Source organism: Muntiacus reevesi, chromosome 2 (genome assembly GCF_963930625.1).
Source record: "Muntiacus reevesi chromosome 2, mMunRee1.1, whole genome shotgun sequence".
NCBI lineage: Eukaryota > Metazoa > Chordata > Mammalia > Artiodactyla > Cervidae > Muntiacus > Muntiacus reevesi.
The window spans coordinates 62,307,515-62,328,353 of NC_089250.1; the positions used below are offsets into that span (position 1 = coordinate 62,307,515).

Genomic DNA, 20,839 nt, shown 5'->3' on the forward strand with positions numbered 1-20,839 from the left:
GGTGCAGCCACTATGGAAAACAGTATGGAGGTTCCTTAAAAAACTAAAAAATAGAGTTGCCATATAATCCAAAAATCCCACTTCTGGGTGTATATCTGGAGAAAACTCTAGTTCAAAAAGATACATGCGCTCCAGTATTAATAGCAGTATTGCATGGAAATGATCTAATGTCCACCAGCAGATAAAAAATAAAGATGTGGTATGTACACTCAACGGAATACTGCTCAGCCATAAAGAATGAAATAATGCCATCTGCAGCAACATGGATGGACCAAGAGATTATCATACTAAGTGAAGTTAGAAAGACAATCACCATATGATATCATTTATATGTGGAATCTAAAATATGACACAAATGAACTTATTTATGAAACAGAAAGACTCACAGACATAGAAAATAAATTTACTATTACCAAAGAGGGAAAGGGGATGATAGAGGGTTAAGTTAGGAGTTTGAGATTAGCAGATGCAAACTACAACACTGTAAATCAATTATACTTCAGTTTAAAAAAACTAGATGGATGTAAGAAAAAACTGATTAATATTTTTAAAAACCAAGTAGCTATGCCCTTTCAGATGGTTTAAGATAAAGGAGTACCCTAAAATCAAAGCTAGAGATAGATACCTAATTTACCACAGAGATTCCAGAGTGGTCCAGAAATCAGAAGAGATCAACTGATGGTCCAAGGGAGGTATCTATAATGATAATATTTCTTCAAATAATAGTGTTCATGGTCACTCTTATTAGTGTGGGGCCAACTTTTACTGAAAAAAAACAGACATCCTCTCAAAGGTGTTTCATAAAAGAAGGAACTATTCACTCCACTCAGTCCAGAAAATTTTACCCTCTCCCAACTCAGCTCCAGAAATAAGCAGAAGGAGCTGTTCCATAGGACTTTTCTGCCCACTAATGTGGTCTATGCACAGTGGTTTGACTTGTGTTGTTTTTTTTTAAAATTATGGTACAAAAGTGATAAACATTCAGCAGAAACCATACTTCTAATTTTGAATTTTCTTTTCCCCCAGACTAGTGATGGTGGGCAGCAGCAGCCGCAGCTCCCAGTCAACCACTCAATCTCGAGGTTAAACAATCAACACACTTGCATCCATTCAACTATTCCGCTTTTCACTTTCAGCACAGATTCAATAAATTGCATGAATATTCAACACTTTATTATAAAATAGGCTTTGTGCTGGATGATTTTGTCCACCCAACTGTAGGCTCATGTAGGTGTTCTGAGCACATTTAAGGTGGGCTAGGTTAAACTAAGCTATAATGTTCAGTAGGTGAGGTGCACTCAATGTAGCTTTGACTTAGGTTCACCCTGTGATGGGTTTACTGGGACATAACTTCATTATAAATCAAGGAAGATCTATACTTGGAACATCTAAGAGCCACCTTGGAAGAGGGAGGGTTATGAAAGTGACTACTTCACCAGAGAGTGATGGAGAAAATAACTTTGGGCGCTCCACACTTCAAGCCAACAAAACTCACCAGCTGAAAACAATTCCTGGTTGAAAGAAAGTGGAAAGAAGGCAGAGAAAGGAGGAAGCTGGAAGTAAAAGACCAAGGAGAGAACTCTATAGAATGGGCTATTGTTGACTAATGCCAGCATGACGGCCTGTATCCACGGTACTTGTAAATATGACTGAGCGGGGACAGATCGTGCCCCGCCAAACTATGTTACCAGCAGAGGCCCCCACACAGCTAGAACCAGAACCAGGTCAATTCTAAGATAGGGAGATGGTGGTGGTGGGCAAGGTGCTATTCCGGAGTTCAACAGCTAGGGGGGACTCAGAATTCCTTGACCAGTGCAAAAAGGTGAATGATATTTTGTGGGAAACCAGCAAAGAGAGGGGGAAAGCTGGAATGAACTTTTTTTTGGGGGGGGGGAACATTTAGCTGTGTCAGGTCTTAGTTGCAGCATGCAGGATCTTTCATTGCGGCAAACAGGCTTCTCTCTAGCTGCAGAGCATTATCGGCTCAGCAGTTGCGGTGCATGGGCTTAGCTGCCCCTCGGCATGTGGGATCTTAGTTCCCTGACCAGGGATAGAACCTGTGTCCCCTGCACTGGAAGGTGTATTTTTTTTTTTTTTTTTTGGAAGGTGTATTTTTAACCACTGGAGCACCAAGGAAGTCCCAAGAACTTTTAAATTTAACACTGTTTTCTACAGAGATTAATGGCTGTGGGAGTGAGAAGAGGCCCATGTGTCTGTTAACAGAGGAGGGGTAATGTTTCAACTCCATTCATTCTTACAAATGTGGTGAAAACAAACACATGGCTTTCACCCCTCTCTCCCCCAAGAGACTCCAGGGAGTGAAAGAAACAAAGTCACCTTCTGCCCTAAGCACCGGAGATCAGTAATTATTTGTCTGGAGCAGCTAACTATTTATAAGGCCCAAGAGAGAAGAAACTGATCCCAGCTAAAGAATGGACTTGTGAGTTTTAGAATACTTGCTTCCAAGATCAGGAAGAAGCAGTCTTTCTCCTTGAATGAAATTATTAGGAAGGAAAAATCTGTTCCTTCTGCTAGTCCCTCTACCAGTATGTGGCATCAGCAGCTCTCTGGACATTGCAGCTCTTCTTCAACCCTCCTGCTCTCACAATCCTTCCACCAGTCACCACGCCCCGCTGACCCACCTCTGGAATATCCATCACTGCAATTCGCACTCTCAACTTCTCTCACCAGTTTTTAGCAGGTTCTTCTTCTCAGTGGTCTCCCCACCTCCCTCCCATCCAATCCATCCTCCACAGAAGTACCGGAAGGAAACTTCTAAAAGACAGTTTAGATTGTGACAAGCCCCTCTTAAAAGACTTCTCAGGGTTCTATTTCATCTATCAGATTATGTCCAAATTCTAGCAGCAAACAAGACCCTTCACTGAAAACTTCCCTGGCAGTCCAGTGACTAAGACTCCACACTCCCAAAGTAGGGGGCCCAGGTTCGAGCCCTGGTCAGAGAACTAGATCCCACATGCCCCAACTAAGAGTTCCCATGCTGCAAGTAAAGATCCCACATGTAGCTACGAAGATTGAAGATCCTGTGCACCGCAACTAAGTCCTGGCACAGTCAAATAATTAATTAATTAATTTTTAAAAAGACCCTTCACTAGCTGGGTCTTACTTCCCGAGCTTCATCTCTTACCATCTCCTACACATCCTCTGTTCTTCTGCTACACTGGATCATTCTCCAATGTCTAAAAACATCATTCCCTTTCATTCTTCTGTGTCTGTTCTCAGGCTATTTCTTAGCTGTTCTTCCCTGTCCTCCTTCTAGTAGAGACCCATCCTTTAGTGACCAGCTGAAATGTTACTTCCTCTAGGAGGCCTAAGCAGAGATGCTAATGATAGTCAAGTATAGCTACCATTTACCCATCACTTACTAAGGGCTAGGCACCTATCCTCTGTATGTCAAAGCTCTTTAGGTGAAGAAATCAAGGTATAGAAACGAAGATAATGTATCAAGTTAAGTAATGGGATCACTCAGCTGATTCCAGTGCCCATTTTCTTACTCATTCAACACTCTCATCCAGTACTGACACTCTTCTAATAATTTGCTAATATTTCTCTCTCATGTGTCTGTGAGTTAATCAAAGGCAATAAACCTCTCTTAACTTAGAATCTCTAGCATCTTAGCACAATACCTCGCCTACGTGGTGAATGAATGAATATCATTCAGTGATACATGTGAAATCCTTTTTATTTCTGTAATTATCTTATTTGGCTGTACTGTGCAGCTTGTGGGATTTTAGCTCCTGGACCAGGGATCAAACCCACGCCCGCCGAAGTGAAAGTGCAAAGTCCTAACCACTGGACCACCAGGGAGTTCCCCTAAAAACTCTTTTAACAATCTTAGGAGAAAATCAATTTTCTTTTTTTTTTAATTGAGATATAATTGACATATAACATTACATAAGTTTTAGATGTACAACATAATGATTTGATATTTCTACATATTGTGAAATGATCACCTTAAGTCTAATCAAGACCAATGTTCTTGAGAAAGGAAAACTTACGAAGTATAAAATACAGAGTAATGAAACATGTAGTGTTAGTCATTCGGTCATGTCTGACTCTTTGAGATCCCATGGACTGTAGCCCTCCAGGCTCTTCTGTCCACAGAATTCTCCAGGCAAGAATACTGGAGTGGGTTGCCATTCCCTTCTCCAGGGGATCTTCCCAACCCAGGGATCGAACCCAGGTCTCCTGCATTTCAGGCAGATTCTTTACCATCTAAGCCATAAGCCGCTTACCATAGACTCTGACTTTTAAATAAAACAGACCCTGCAGAATAGCAGTTGAGGACCTGTGGCAGGCGGCCAGCACAGAGGATGTGGAGCAAACTATTAGAAGACTGAGGCCTCTGGTCTGGGTGCAGAAATGTGGTCCTGCAATAGTCAGGAGCCAGGTGTGTGGGAGGTTAGGGCATGTGTGGATGGCACACACACACAGTCTGAGCAACAGTGAGGGGGGAGTGTGGAGGCACACAAGAGACTCAGACAGGGCTGACATGGTTTTTTTAAAAAATCTAGAAGAGGCAAGAAAAGTGAATTAGGAAGGCAGGAGGATGGAATGTGCTTGGGACAGGGTCAGGAAAGATAAAAATAAAAGGTGTTTTCAAATATTTTAGACACTTCAGAGTCCCTTGGACTGCAAGGAGATCAAACCAATCAATCCTAAAGGAAATCAACACTGAATATTCATTGGAGATGATGCAGAAGCTCCAATCCTTTGGCCACCTGATGCAAAGAGCCAACTCACTGGAAAAGACCCTGATGCTGGGAAAGATTGAGGACAGGAGAAGAGGGCTGCAGAAGGTGAGAAGGTTGGATGGCATCACTGACTCAACAGACATGAGTTTGAGCAAACTCCGAGAGATAGTGAAGGACAGGGAAGGCTGGTGTGCTGCAGGCCATGGGGTCACAAAGAGTTAGACACAACTCAGAGATAGAACAACAACAATACAATATGCAAACATTACTGGAGTGTCGGTTCTATGCCAAGCCTGTGCTGAGTGCGGAAGACTGATGACTCAGATAGTTTCTGTCCTCAGGGAGCTCCCAGTAAACAATGACAAAATATGGGAGGAAAGTACGATGGAAGTATTCAGAACCCATCAGGAGAAGATGACACCTGAGTTTTGAACAATGAGTAGCTGAGGCCTGGCAGTCCAAGGAAACAGCAGTTGCACAGGCAGGAGGGTGAGGGGAAGAATGGTGTGGTGGGGGTGGAGGGATGAGAACTGTAATTAGCTCAACATGGCAAAAACAGAGTTGGAAGGAGTGGCTGGAAGAGGGTGCAAAAGGGACTTTTGTGAATGTCGGTAACATCCTGTTTCTTAATGTGTTGGTTACTCATCATCTTGTGAAAATTCATTGAACTGTACACTAACGATCTGTGCTCTTTTCTGTATATATGTTGTACTTCAACAAAAAGTTATAATCTAAGAAGTCTCAGCAAGGGACTTCCAGGGTGGTCCAGGGCTTAAGACCGTGCTTCCAATGCAAGGGTTGGGAGTTCAATCCCTAGTCCGAGAACTAAGAGCCCACATGCCACGCAGTGTGACCAAAAATAGTCTCAGCAAGCAAGTAGGTAGGGGTCAAATCAAGAAAGGCTTAGCTTGCACAATCATTCAAGAACATGTCTACAAGCCTGGGCATGGTATCTCAAATAATAACAAAGTGGCAGCCTCATTTGGGCAAGAGCTAGGGCATCCTGCTCGTCTAACCAGGAGAAACGATACCAAGAAGACTGAATTTTACCAAAAAAAAAAAGATATAATTGCTACCATTTATCTGCTAGAATGGCCCAGATACTCAGACATTAGGTTTTCTGTACCAGCTCTAGTCTTTGGCCTTATTGTAAGAATATTAAAGTAAATTAGTCAACTGTATATGTGCACTGGCTACAGGAAATTTCATTATCTAGTCAATCGAGCTTTGACTATGTTTTCCAAGCCTCTATTTGTTTCAGCGTGAAGGCCAAAACAAGCCTTGGCAAGACCTTGGCTAACACTCTGCCTCCAGGGACTGTACTTTGAAGGGATCTGGGCCTGGGTAGGGGGCAGAGCTATAGGACAATGCAGGAATGTTGATGAGGTGGGGCTGTGGGGGCTGGTTCAAGATGTGGAATTCAAGTAGAATGAGCAGAGCCTGGGACACAGACAGCGACCTGTACTAGAATAGGCAGTGGGACAGACTAGAATGTGGTCAAAAGGACTGAGGTCCCACAGGACACTCAGAAGAGGAAGTTGCCCTAGGGCCTGAACAGCAAGCAAGACAACTGGGCAGGAGGAGGGGCTGGGGCCTGGCCCAGTGTTCCAGCCTCCTCACCCAGTATTCTTTCAACAGTGCAGGCTTTCTCAGAGTGGTCCATTCGTATCAGTGATGATGACGACGATAATTCACTGAGCATATATTCTGTTCCAGCCTCAACTATAAGCACTTTAAACCTATTAAGTCATTTAGTCCTTCCAATAATTCCACGAAGTGGGTACTACTTCTATCCCAATTTTCAGATAAATCAACTGAAGGACAGAGATGTTATTCGCCAAGGGTTCCCAAACTGGTGAACAGTAACAGAATATCAACCAAGACAGTCGCATTCCAGAGCCCCTAGTCTTTAACTGCGTCACTATGCTACCTTCTAGACCTCAGTCCAGGACTGTATCATCAATATCACAACAAACAGAGCAACTATTTGACTGGGTTTTTGTTTCTTGTTTATTCCTCCACTAATCCATGAGGTTGATCTTATCTGTGTGATCAAACTGAAGCTCTAGAGGCTGTGTGATCTGCCTGAGGCCTCAGCACTGGTAACTAAAACAAACAGGTTTTTAAGTTGGGTTGATCTGTCAAAATCCCAGGCTGGTTCATCCTAGGGTCCTTGGGCCTGTGAAAAGGTTACCCAGAGGAACCACATATGGAGGTGATGGGTTCATCAGGGCTCAGGATCACCACTCTGCCATGTTCTTCCAGGGCTCCAGGAAGAGAACCTCTCATTTCAACCTTCTCCCAAGTCCTTTCCAGAAGACTCAGGGAGACCTTGTCTATCCTGAGGGGTCTTTTAAATAGGAAGATAATATTAAGAGTAACAATCAGCACCGCCATTTACTGAGTATCCAGTACCTGCCCCTACACTACACTGTTTCACATTACCATCTCATTCATTCTTTATGTTCCCTTTATGCAGTAGAGATTGTTTCAGTTCCCACGTTATAGACAAGGAAACTGAGGCCCCAAACAGTTAAATCACTTGCTTAAGGTGATATTGTCAGGAAGGGCTGGAGCTACAATTAGCCACCAGGTCTGTCTCGACTGAAAAAAAAATGCACAACCTAAAAAGTTGAGATTTATGTTTTATTTGGTGGACAAGACTGAGGACTTAAGTTTGAGACAAACCATCTCAGATAGCTCTCAAAGACTGCTTCTGAAGAAGTAAGGGAAGACCCAGGATACATAGCAGCTTTTTCGTTTTTTGTTTTAAACTTTATTTTGTATTGGGGTACAGCTGGCTAACAATGCTGTGACAGTTTCAGGTGAAGAGTGAAGGGACTCAGCCATGCATATACATGTGCCCTATAGTAGTTGTTGAAACAAAGATCAGGTCATTTGAACATCAAAAGTCTACTGTTAATGAGAGAAAACTAGATATTTCAAGTTAAGGAATTTAGCACCTTTCTTTAAAAAAGCAGATGCAAGAGTTTTACTGAAATCATTCCTTTGACATGCACCTCAGCTACCTGGGTGGATACATTCTCATCCTGAGCCTCCTCAGGGTGCAGGGTCTGGGGGTAAGGGGGGAAAGGGGGGAGGGTGGCTGCAGCACTGACCACTAAATGGGGTCATCCTGTTTCTAGCCTGAGTTTCTTCCAGGTTCACTTTCAGGGCAGCTGTAATGTGATGGCTTGAGGGCTGCAACACCCTTTATTTACTGATTTTGAAGGCAACATTTTTTCGTTAACATCTATCTGACATCAGAGGAGCTTGCGCTCTTACTCTGGACTACCTCTGGTAGTACTGATCTTTCTTTTCCCTTGGGAAGCAAGTGCTGTCATCCAGGCCTCTTTTGGTGGAATAAGGACAGTTGGAAGGGTCCTTAGGCGGCAAACCTCAAGAATTTCCAGTCTGAAGCATCTCACAGTTGACAAACACCCACAGTGAACAGGCAGGATACCTATTAACATCTGTTTGTTTTCCTTGTGAAAACCTAATGAAGACAACTTCAGAGGGATGGAGTATTTTAACTAGCTCACCGATACACAGAATACTCCTTCACCAAAGCGCCAACCTCTGAACTGAAACCAAAAACGCTTCACTAAACTAACAACAACTCTGCCTACAGACCTGAGATTCCAGGCCAACACCCCAACAAGGACATCACAATACGTTGGCCTGGACCTTGTCCTGGCCTGTGGCTCTTGGCGTGTCCCAGACAACCCTGGCCTGACACACAGGAAGTCAAGGGAGGGCAAGGAGAAGGAGTCAAGGGGACAAAGCAAATGAGGCCACTCCCTTCTGGGGGGCACCTGCTCCATCAAAGTCTGGGAAGAGAGCTACTAAGTTAACTTCCACACTCCCTTATCAATTAAGTTAATTTATTTTAAAGTATGTGCTCATTGAAGAAACTTTGGAAAAAAACAGATATGAGGAAGAAACAAAAATTACTCATGAACTTACTCTACTAGAAACAAGTATTACTCTTTTGGAATCTATTTTCTATTTGTGCTGTTGTTTTCACATAGTTGAGATTATATTTTATTAAAATATATAATTTTGTACTCAGTTTTAAAAAATAAATGTACTCTCACTTAATTTGGAATTATTATTAAATATCATGTGCATGGGTAAATTGTATTTTCTTTAATTACATGGACAAACTTATGTTTTACTCAGTCATTCCTCTATTTTGAAGAAGTTTCCAATTCTTCTATTATAAACAATCCTTAATTAATGACTTTTCATAAAGCCTGGTCTGTAATTCTGCATTATTTCAGAATTAGGTTATCAAAACTAAAATTCATAAAAGTACAAGCATTTTACTGCCAAATTGCTTTCCAAGAGGGTTGTACTAATTTATAAGTCAACTTGCGATGTGGGAAAATGCCAATTTGACAGCACTTTGCCAGAACTGTGAATTATCTTCTAAAATCTTTGCCGATTTGAAAGGGAATAAAAAAGCCACTTCTCTCTCTGTGTTTTCAATTTGCTTTGCTATATTAGTTATCTAATAACTAATATCTGAGGTTATTGATATTCCTCCCGGCAATCTTGATTCCAGCTTGTGCTTCATCCACCCCAGCATGATGTACTCTGCATAGAAGTTAAATAAGGAGGGTGACAAATATACAGCCTTGACATACTCCTTTCCCGATTTTGAACCAGTCTGTTGTTCCATGTTCAGTCCTAACTGTTGCTTCTTGACCTGCATACAGATTTCCCAGGAGGCAGGTCAGGTGGGCTGGTATTCCCATCTCTTTCAGAATTTTCCACAGTTTGTTGTGATCCACACAGTCAAAGGCTTTGGTGTAGTCAGTAAAACAGAAATAGATGTTTTTCTGGAACTCTCTTGCTTTTTTGACGATCCAATGGATGTTGGCAATTTGATCTCTGGTTCCTCTGCATTTTCTAAATCCAGCTTGAACATCTGTAAGTTCATGGTTCACATATTACTGAAGCCTGGCTTGGAGGATTTTGAGCATTACTTTGCTAGAGTGTGAGATGAGTGCAGTTGTGCGATAGTTTGAACATTCTTTGGCATTGCCTTTCTTTGGGATTGGAATGAAAACTGACCTCTTCCAGTTCTGTGACTACTGCTGAGTTTTCCAAATTTGCTGGCATATTGAGTGCAGCACTTTCACAGCATCATCTTTGAGGATTTGAAATAGCTCAACTGGAATTCCATCACCTCTACTAGCTTTGTTCGTAGTGATGCTTGCTAAGGCCCACTTGACTTCGCATTCCAGGATATCTGGCTCTAGGTGAGTGATCACACCATCGTGGTTATCTAGGTTATGAAGATCTTTTTTGTATAGTTCTTCTGTGTATTCTTGCCACCTCTTCTTAATATCTTCTGCTTCTGTTAGGTCCTTACCATTTCTGTCCTTTATTGTGTCCATCTTTGCATGAAATACTCCCTTGGTATCTCTAATTTTTTGAAGAAAGCTCTGGTCTTTCCCATTCTATTGTTTATCTCTCTGTCTTTGCATTGATCACTGAGGAAGGCTTTCTTATCTTTCTTGCTATTCTTTGGAACTCTGCATTCAAATGGGTATATCTTTCCTTTTCTCCTTTGCCTTTAGCTTCTTTTCTCAGCTATTTGTAAGGCCTTCTCAGACAACCATTTTGCCTTTTTGCACTTCTTTTCCTTGGGGATGGTCCTGATTCCTGCCTCCTGTACAAGGTCACTAACCTCTGTTCATAGTTCTTCAGGCACTGTGTCTATCAGATATAATCCCTTGAATCTATTTGTCATTTCCACTGTATAATCCTTAAGGGATTTGATTTAGGTCATACCTGAATGGTCCAATAGTTTTCCCAATTTTCTTCAATTTAAGTCTGAATATGGCAATAAGGAGTTCATAATCTGAGCCACAGTCAGCTCCCAGTCTTGTTTTGCTGACTGTATAGAGCTTCTCCATCTTTGGCTGCAAAGAATATAATCAATCTGATTTTGGTATTGACCATCTGGCGATGTCCATGTATAAAGTCTTCTCTTGTGTTTGTGGAAGGGGTTGTTTGCTATGACCAGTGCGTTTTCTTGGCAAAACTCTGTTAGCCTTTGCCCTGGTTCATTCTGTACTCCAAGGCCAAATTTGCCTGTTACTCCAGGTATCTCTTGACTTCCTATCTTTGCATTACAGTTCCCTATAATGAAAAGGACATCTTTTTTGGGTGTTACTTCTAGAAGGTCTTGTAGGTGTTCATAGAACCATTCAACTTCAGCTTCTTCAGCATTACTGGCTGGGGCATAGACTTGAATTACTGTGATACTGAACAGTATCACAATATCACTGCAGATGGTGAATGCAGCCATGAAATTAAAAGATGCTTGCATCTTGGAAGAAAAGCTATGACCAACCTAGACAGCATATTAAAAAGCAGAAACAATACTTTGCCAACAGAGTCTGTCTAGTCAAAGCTATGGTTTTTCCAGCAGTCATGTATGGATGTGAGGGTTGGACTATAAAGAAAGCTGAGCGCCAAAGAACTGATGCTTTTGAACTGTGGTGTTGGAGAAGACTCTTGAGAGTCCCTTGGACTGCAAGGAGAATCAACCAGTCCATCCTAAAGGAAATCAGTCCTGAATATTCATTGGAAGGACTGATGCTGAAGTGGAAGCTCCAATACTTTGGCCACCTGATGCAAAGTACTGACTCACTGGGAAAAGACCCTGATGCTGGGAAGGACTGAAGGTGGGAGGAGAAGGGGATGACAGAGGATGAGATGGTTGCATGGCATCACTGACTCAATGGATATGATTTTGAGTAAGCTTTGGGAGTTGGTGATGGACAGGGAAGCCTGGTGTGCTGCAATCCATGGGATCACAAAGAGTCGGACATGACTGAGTGAACTGAACTGATTAGTTATCTATGGAGTTCAGTATTTCTTCATCATTTTTAGTCATTTATATCCCTTCTTTTGTGAATTCTCCCAACTGTTTTCATCTTTAATGAATTATTCTGTCATTAGTTTCATTAAATATCTAATTATGTGGTACAAATGTGAAATGCAGAAGTAAGAGTTGCAAATTATATAACTGAACTAATTTTGTATATACTATTAATAGAGATTACTAATATACCCTAAGAGTTAGAGTAGTTCGGAGACCTAACTAAAATAGAATTCTGGAAATATTTTAACAGATTAGAAATGTTACTTGTGACAGTCTCTATTTATAGCCACCAACAATGGAAAATGACTTAGGTGTCCAGCAAAAGGGAAGGCCTGGGACCCCATGACAAGTACACCTGAGGAATGGAAGAGAAGGTGGGGTAGGGTGGAATGATAAAAGACTTTTACTTCTCATTTCATATGTTTGAACTTCTTTTATTTTTATCAAGTATTTTAACTACTCCTAAAACTTAAAAAAATTAAATTTAGATTTAAAGAAACTAACAAATATGTGACCAATGTCATACATGATTCATATGAGACAAATAATAAAAGTAAAACAAAATTGTGCATACAATATCAGAAAAAAGTTTATAAAATTCACTTGACAGAAATCTGAAGTGACATAATAAAAATTTTTTTCTGTGGAATCAAAAACAGTGTGGCTGTCAAAGAGTTATATATAACTTTTTAATATGATTTTTCCCCCTCAAACAAAATCTTTTCATTGACCTAAGAAGTCTTATGAAAGATGTTCTTCAAATGATATACTTTACATTTTTGTGTGAGACTCCTATTGTACACACCTCAGAGGGCATGTCTTCAGTCTTTCTAGTTTTGTGCTTGGCTATTTTATTATTATTTTTTTAATGTTTTGGGCATACTGTGTGGCATGTGAGATCGTATTTCCCTGACCAGGTATAGAACTTTCACCCCCCGCATTAGAAGCGAAGAGTCCTAAGCACTGGACTGCCAGGGAAATTCCTCAGCTATTTTAAAGGTGATATTTCCAAAGGCCAGTTCAATCCCTTCTGCCAGGTGGCAGCAAATAGTTCTTACTTTAATGGACACCAGGCACCTTGATAAATGAATCTACCTGAGATAGACACTCTGGAAACAGGAACTAAGGTAGGAGGTATTCACAGACAGCAAAGAGTCATTTCAAGTTATCTGACAATAAGTTAAACTAAACGACCTACAGATAGACCACCACAACCACTCCAAGAGAAGCAATGTCTTAAAAAGACCCAAGTCCTTTCCATGTGCTACCCTAGACAAGGTAAGTAAACTCTAAGTAAAAGGCTCTATGTGTAACTTGTGAGTCTTTGTTCCCTAAGTGTATAAACTATTCAGTAATAATGTAGGGAAACAAGGGCTCTCATACACTTCTTATAGCAGTATAAGTTGGTAAAACTCTTGAATGCAATTTAGTGATAAATTTCAGAAATCCTAAAGAAGGCATACAGCCTGTGACACAACAGTTCTATTTCTAGGACTCTATTTCTGTGTAAGAAAATAATTGAACATGGGTGTGAAAATTACCGTTAGAAATTACATTACAGAATGAACTGTATGGCAATTCCCTGGTGGTCCAGTGGTTAAGACTCAGCACTTTCACTGCTGGGGGCAGGGTTTGATCCCTGGTTGGGGAACTATGCCTGGTGATGAAGCCAAAAAAAATTTAAAAATTAAAAGAAGAAGGAAAATTAACTATAATACTATTTAAACAGCTGAAAACTGAAAAATATTAACTAGATATTTAATAGTAAAAGTTGGTTAAAGAATTTCTATTTATTGGTCAATACAATGGAACAGTAAGTAGCCATGAAAAATGACAGACTAAATGTTTATCGACATTTGCAGCAGGCTGTATTTTTGGTGCCAATTCTTTACCCCTCCCTATGTCCAGGCTCTTTGCCATATAACTTTGCAGTGCGCTCCCACTGTGGATGGGAAAGTATCTACCCCTGATCTCAGACATATGTTACGTCTGCATCATGTGATACAGCCAGAAACTTCAAAAGCTCAAGCCTCACAGTTGTGTCTCTCCCATCAGTATGAGAAGAATATGCTTATATTAGTCCCCTGGTCCATGAGGATGATAGACATGCGGAGAAGAGCCCAGCCTAGATTAGCTGACTACAGCCAGCTGTTGATGCATGAATGAGCCCTGATGAAACCAACAGACTGTCTAGCCACATCCAACCTAGATCAGCTGACACCTAGCTGACTTACAGACGTACGAGTGAAGTAAATGTGTACTGTTGTTTTAAGCCGCTGAGTTTTTTTTTTTTTTTTTTAGCCTCTAAGTTTTGGAGTGCTTTGTCAAATAACACTTTTGTGGCAACAGTTAATTGATATATTTAAAAGTCTAAAAGGAAAATGGGGTGAAAATCTGGAAACATATACCTCTAATGCTAATCAACAGAGGATGAGATGGCTGGATGGCATCACCGACTCAATGGACATGAGTTTGAGCAAACTCTGTGAGACAGTGAAGGACAGGGAAGCCTGGCGAGCTGCAGTCCATGGGGTTGCAAAGAGTCAGACAAGACTTAGGGACTGCCCAACAACAACAAATCACATGTATATCATTTTTCCCTCCAAAAACCTCACTGAAATGACAATAAAGCACTAAAAATTGTCTTAAATCAGAAAAAATAGAAGAGGTTATAGTAAAATAAATTTTAATACAATAGTGGAAACATTAAAAGCAGGAAGAAGAGGGGACTTCCCTGGTGGTCCAGTAGTTAGGAATCTGCCTTGCAATGCAGGAGATTTGGGTTCCATCCCGGTCAGGGAACTAAGATCCCACATATGGCAGAGCAATTAAGCCTGTGGGTCACAACTACTGAGCCTGCATGCTCCTGAGCCCTCGCACCACAACTAGATAACCTGGTGTGGCAACAAAAGAGCCCACATGAAGCAAAAAATATCCCACATGCCGCAACTAAAACCTGATGCAGTCAAACAAATATTTTAAAAAATAAATAAAACAATATTAAGATGCATTAACAAAAACTATTTTTTTTTAAAGGAGGAGGAAGAGGCATAAATGAGCAATATGGAAGAGATTACAACTTAATGGCCTGCAGAGAGAAATAACAATAAAAATCAGGCCAACTCAACCCATACCACTTCTGAGAAATCCAGCACCTTGAAGGTATAAGATACTATGGAAGGTGGGATAAGTTACAGAGATGAAAATCAAACTGAAAGGTTTTGTACAGACCAGCCAGAACCCCAGGTCTCATCTCAACTATGTGCAATCAGTCAGTTGACTACCTCTACACACCCTCATCCTTCATTTTACTCCACCCCCAGAGATTATAGTTCTGGAGAAAATTAACTAAAGAGGCACAGATCGAGGGACATTAAACACAGTAAAAGGCTAAAAAGAAGTGTGGACTGAAGAGTAGTAATGAGGTTACATAAAAATATAAGTCAGAAAGAGGAAACCAAATACTGTCTATTAACACAGCAGGGGAAGGAGAGGGTGGGACAAACTGAGAGAGAAGCATTGACATATATGCAATACCACGTGTAAAACAGATAGCTAGTGGGAAGCTTCTCTATGACACAGGGAGCTCAGCTTCGTGCTCTGTGATGACCTCGAGGGGTGGGTAGGAGGGAGGCTCAAGAGGGAGGGGATATATGCATACTTATAGCTGATTCATCCCTCGAGTAGGAAACGGCAACCCACTCTAGTATTCTTGCTGGCGTATCCCAAGGACAGAGGAGCCTGGCTGGCTACAGTCCATGGGGCTGCAAAGAGTTGGACATGACTGAGTGACTGAGCACACACACAGCTGATACATGTTATTGTACAGTAGAAACAACACTGTAAAGCAATTATCCTTCAATTAAAATCCACGCATTCCAACCAGCCAACTCCTCTGCAACTGCTCTCGCAGTGGATCACATGAAACCCCTACCCCACTGCAACTCCAACCCTGTTACCCTTATGCAGGGAACTGGAAGATTCCTCTGTGGAAAAACTAAATACATTCAGAGGAAAAGAAAACCTATAAATGATGACGTTTAGGGATCCCTCCAACAACAAAAGTCAGCCAGCTGTCTGACCTTGCTACAATAAGAATGATCCATCAACAAACCTTGCCCATGTACACAGTCTCAAATCAACAAGTTAGTATAATATCCTTAAATAATAAGCAGACAGCTAAGGATCACTATAAATAAGAGAAAATCTCCCCACATGAAAGATAGAGCTCAAGATAAACAGAAAAAAAAAATAGGCAGCCATGGGTGGGGGGAAAGGGGGAATCCAGGAAGACAAAGGGATCGTGCTTAGAACAAACGGAAACTAAAAACAAAAACAAAACCAAGAAAACTCAGCTTAGAGAGAACACTGTGTGACAAAATAAGAATGATGCCTCAGAGAAACAACTGGAGACCAACAAAGAACTTAAAAGTATAAAATAAAAATTAAAAATTCCATATAAGAGTCAAAAGATAAAAACAAGGAAGTATTCCAGAAAAAGAGGAAGTAAAAATGATAGGAAAAATTAACAGAAAATAAAACATGCAAATTAGATCAAAGTAGGGGGCCTGGGTTTGATCCCTGGTCAGGAACTAAGATCCCACATGCTGTAAGACCTCACACGCCACAATTGAAGAGTTCACACGCTGCAACGAAGATGGATGACCCTGCATGCTACAACTAACTAAATAAATAAAAACAATTAAAAAAACCCCACAAACAATAGATTCTCAATGTAGAGGAAGCAGTCTTCTTTCAGAAGAAGATGCCATCTAGACTTTCACAGCTAGAGATGAGAAGTCAATGCCTGGCTTCAAAGAACAAGCTGATTCTCTTGTGTGTGGCTAATTTTTTTTTTAATCAATAAACTATGTTTAAATTAAGCTATGTACATTGTTTTAGATATAATGTTATTGCATACTTAACAGAATATAGTATAATGTAGACAAAACTTTTATAGGTACTAGGAAACCAAAAAATTCCTGACTCACTTGATTGCAATATTTGCTTTATTGCTGTGATCTGGAACCAAACCCACAATATCTCTGAGGCATGTCTGTATTATTAGGCACTTGAAAGATCTAGCAGAGCAACTGGGGGAAAAAACAGTGATTCGTACAAAAGGATTAAGCACAACAAAAACAGGCAAAAACTCCACAATTAAAAAAAAATAAAAAGGTTGTACAAGACAGAAAAAATAACCATAGTTACTACTTTTCCCAGCAGTGAATAATACCTATACTGTCATAAAATACAGGTATTAACTACTGATTTAATCAAAACTGTGAGGGACTTCCCTGGTAGTCCAGTGGTTAAGATTCCACTTTTCCACTGCAGGGAGCACCATAAAAGAAACAGGTATCAAAGAGCTAAATTGTTATCTCCCATAATGAGACTCAACAACAGATAATGTCTAAAATTCATAATTCATCAAACAGCAAAACTAGGTCTTATTTACAAACATGGAAATAGATACTAGCAAAAAAAAAAAAAGCTCCTTCAAAGACCTTGAACTAGGGGTAGGAAGAAGGATGCACAGTGCTGCTGTTCTCATTGTAAGCCTTCTAGAATTTTTTTGTTTTTGTTCAAACTATGCTAACAGTGACTCTCTGAGTGGTAGAACCAGGATGTTTTAATTTTTTCTCTTGGCTTATCTGAAATTTCTATAATAATATTATACTACTTGTGTAGTTTTAAAAAATCTTTTTGAATGCTGTTTTTTGCTTTTAATCCACAGCATAAGTGTTACAAAAAACTCTGCACAAATCAGGAACTGAGGTTTGTTCTTTCCTTTGGGGCCTTACCTTTCATTGTGGCCAAAATGAAGAAAGCAATGAGGGTGTTGTTGATGGCGCAGGTAGACTTGGCAACACAAGACAAGATCGTGTAGGGATTTAAAAGATAGCTGGAGAAAAACACACATATCTGACATTAGTAATCCTGGTCAAAGGACCAGGGAGTCCTGGCCACCACAGACAGAAAGTTCTTGAGGTTTACTAAAAGCACACTTAAGGGAAGGCAACATCTTAGAAATGAGTTCTCCTAAGTAAAAGAGGATGGAGTGGGGTTGTGGCCAGTGAATAAAAGACACTGAACATTTACTGCTTATTCTTTGCTATGTTATATGGGAAAACCATCATATTTCATCATCACAGAGATTCTAGAAAACAGCAATAACATTATTCCCATTTTGCAGATGAGAAAACCAAAACTCAGTAGTTAAGTAACAAGCTTAAGGTTTTACAAGCTAACAAATATATTCAAAATCAGATCTTTCCGGCTCTAAAGCCTACATTTTCTATTACTTCAGGCTTCAAAAATTATAAAAATTCTACTAACTCCCACAGAGCCATATATTTTAGGAATGGCTACAGTTATCTCTGAAAAACAGGAAAACTACTTTTTCCTCAATCAGGTTCCTAAACTGTAATACAGGTTACCCCCATTCAAGAGGTGAGAGTGGCTTAAGTTTAGTCCTCTTGGCAGTCAAGCTACATTCACCAAGGACAAATAACTGTCCACTGAATTCAACAATAGGAGAATAGGAGAGTCGCACACAAGCCAGTGGCCACTGAACTTCACAGGACAGCTTGAACTTCCACTGGCAAGGAACTAATCTGAAACAGTCTTTTCCTGAGGTGGGAAGGAATGAACTGAAAAAAATGAATTTGCAACAATGAATAGGGAAATCTTAACACAGACATAACTGTATTTTTGTTTATTTTTATCCTGTTTCCACAAAAGATCTGAAGTAGCTCAAATGAGAACAGATGATAAAAAGTGAGAGCAAAATTAAAATAAAAATAAAGAATTAAGACCAGGGAAAACATAAATAAAAGGAAAAAGCCAAGATCAGGGAAAGAAGAACAAATAGGTCTTCTACAGCATTGTAATAATCAGCTTTAAATCTGGCTCTGAGGAGTTTCCTGGCAGACACAGTGAAAAGGGAGAACAGTTACATAATTCTGATTATCAGATAGGAAGAAACATGCCAGTGTCTCAGGAAGAGATTATAATTATTATTCACAAATAAAGACCTTAAATCCAATACCTCTCAGAGCTGTAAGATTATCAGTTTTAAAGCCAGCAGCCCAGAAATTGTTAATTTTTTTCTAGCAATTATAGACAGACTTGTTACACAACCTTTAAAGAAATGACTGCTGCTATTACAAAACCACTGCTGAGTCCATAAGGCATTCATAATGCGGCCAAACCTTCATTTCTATTAGGTAGTTCCCACCAATATTTCTGAAATACATAGATATGAACTGATACCTCAAATGTGCTTGGTGGGAGGGGGGAAAATGCAGATGATGCTCAAGAAGCAGCTACACAGCCACCTATCTGGAATACTGAATAGGAGAGTCACTCACAAGGCAGAGGGCTGAATAAACTGTCCTCATAAGACCCCTTCTAAATCTGACATTCTAAGGTCATGTCTTTCCATGAGGAAACTGGTCTGCCTTGTTTACTGTGTATCCTTAGGAACAAGTACATTATTAACATTTACTATCAGTTGACTGAATGATTATTCCCATTTGCTATCTCAGCAACATAAACAGGAATAACCTGAAAGAATTAAAAGTTACAGGCAGCACTGGTACCCCTAGAGAATTCTTTCATAGAACCTCAGTTCAGTAAGCTCTACTCTTTCATGCTCGTTAGCCAGCTGGGATGGGTCTGTTTGGCACTTCAGTTCAGTTTTCTGAACTACAAATGGGGGAGTAAATTCTACATGAGACATAGGAGTTGCGTGGAATAACAGCTGCATGAAGACAAGAATTTTGTCCAATCCATATATTACAACTGAAAAAATTTTTGTTGTTATTGTTTTTAGAAATACTGGTTACATGGGGGCTGGAACCCAGATCAGCATCGAGTGAAAAAGCATCTGTGAAGGGTTGATTGTGCGTGTGCCTGTGTGAGGCTTTGTCCCAACAGAGACAGAATGGCTCTGTCTCTTTTCCTGGCCAGAACCCCAGCTGTGCAACAGAACTATAGCAAACACTTGATGACTAAGACTCCAAATCTCCAAAAATACAACAAACAACATGAGAAAGTCTCATCAGATTTTCCTTGCATTTGCTGGCACTGAGCCCTTGTTTGGTCAGAGGATACTTACAACATGGCCACTTTCAGAGGGATGTAACGCATTTCCATAGGGGTTCGGATGAGTTCAGCCACATCGGGGGCATACTGGTCTAGTTCTAGAAGGAGTTTCTGTTTTTTAAACTGAAAAAAAAAAAAAAGAAAGGACAAAACATGAAACAAGTAGTAACTTCCCACTGATTTTAGATTGAAGACAAAAGTCCTTCCATGGCCCACGTGGCTTGCCTGGCCTGGCCCTACTTCTCCAGGCTCAGCTCACACCCACTCCCCACACCTCTCACTTTCTGGGTTCAAGCACCATGAACACGCCACCCTTCTCCTGTTCCCAAGCCTCTGTATTTAGCCTGGAACGACCTCTTCTCTTTTTCCAGTTAACTCCCACACAGTCTTTGAGCTCCCAGCTAAATCATCACTTCCTCAGGAAGGCACACTCTCCACCGCCCTAACTGTAAAAATCTCATAACAGTGTTTACGGTTAGAACTTTATTTATTTATGTGACTGACTAACATCTTTCTCCTTCAGTGACTGTAAGTTCCATGAAGGCAGGGACCATGTTTATTTGCCAATACCTGGCACAGTGAGCAAACAATAACTACTGAATGGCTGACTGAATGAATGGCAAGTCAATTTTTAGTCATTTTCTTTTCTTTTCTTTTTTTTTTTAAGTTCTACCACTTTATTGCTACCAACCCATCTCCCTCCACCCTTGTGCACACATGCTCAGTCATGTAACCCCATGGACTGCAGCCTGCCAGGCTTCTTTGTCCATGGACTTTTCCAGGCAAGAATACTGGAGTGGGTTGCCATTTCCTTCTCCAATTTTTAGTCATTTTCAAAAGATATCATTAGTCACCCAAGGATTTCAAAGTTTCATCAAAGTGAAATATTTTCATGCGAAGTGGAATGACCCCTCCGAATGTCATGGTGTCCTGGGTTTTCTTCTGTGTTCTCCTATTTGAAGTTGTTTTTATCTTTGGGCTGGCATTAGTGCTCTTTGATTTTCATTGCAGCATGCGAACTCTTAGTTGTGGTATGTGGGAACTAGTTCCCCAACCAGGGACTGAACTCACGCGCCCTGCATTGTGAGCTCAGCGTCTTAGCCACTGGACCACCAGC

The 20,839-nt window shown here is 40.6% G+C and overlaps 1 protein-coding gene across 1 annotated transcript in view; it reads right to left on the bottom strand.

The window, feature by feature from the left end:
- Nucleotides 1–20,839, bottom strand: part of PIGU (phosphatidylinositol glycan anchor biosynthesis class U) — an 89,693-nt gene that overhangs the window by 49,385 nt on the left and 19,469 nt on the right. The window contains exons 5-6 of the mRNA XM_065921855.1: nt 19,736–19,845; nt 17,418–17,518 (exon numbers count right to left, since the gene is read on the bottom strand). Coding sequence (XP_065777927.1) covers nt 17,418–17,518; nt 19,736–19,845 — 211 coding nt within the window. The remainder of the gene's footprint in view (nt 1–17,417; nt 17,519–19,735; nt 19,846–20,839) is intronic.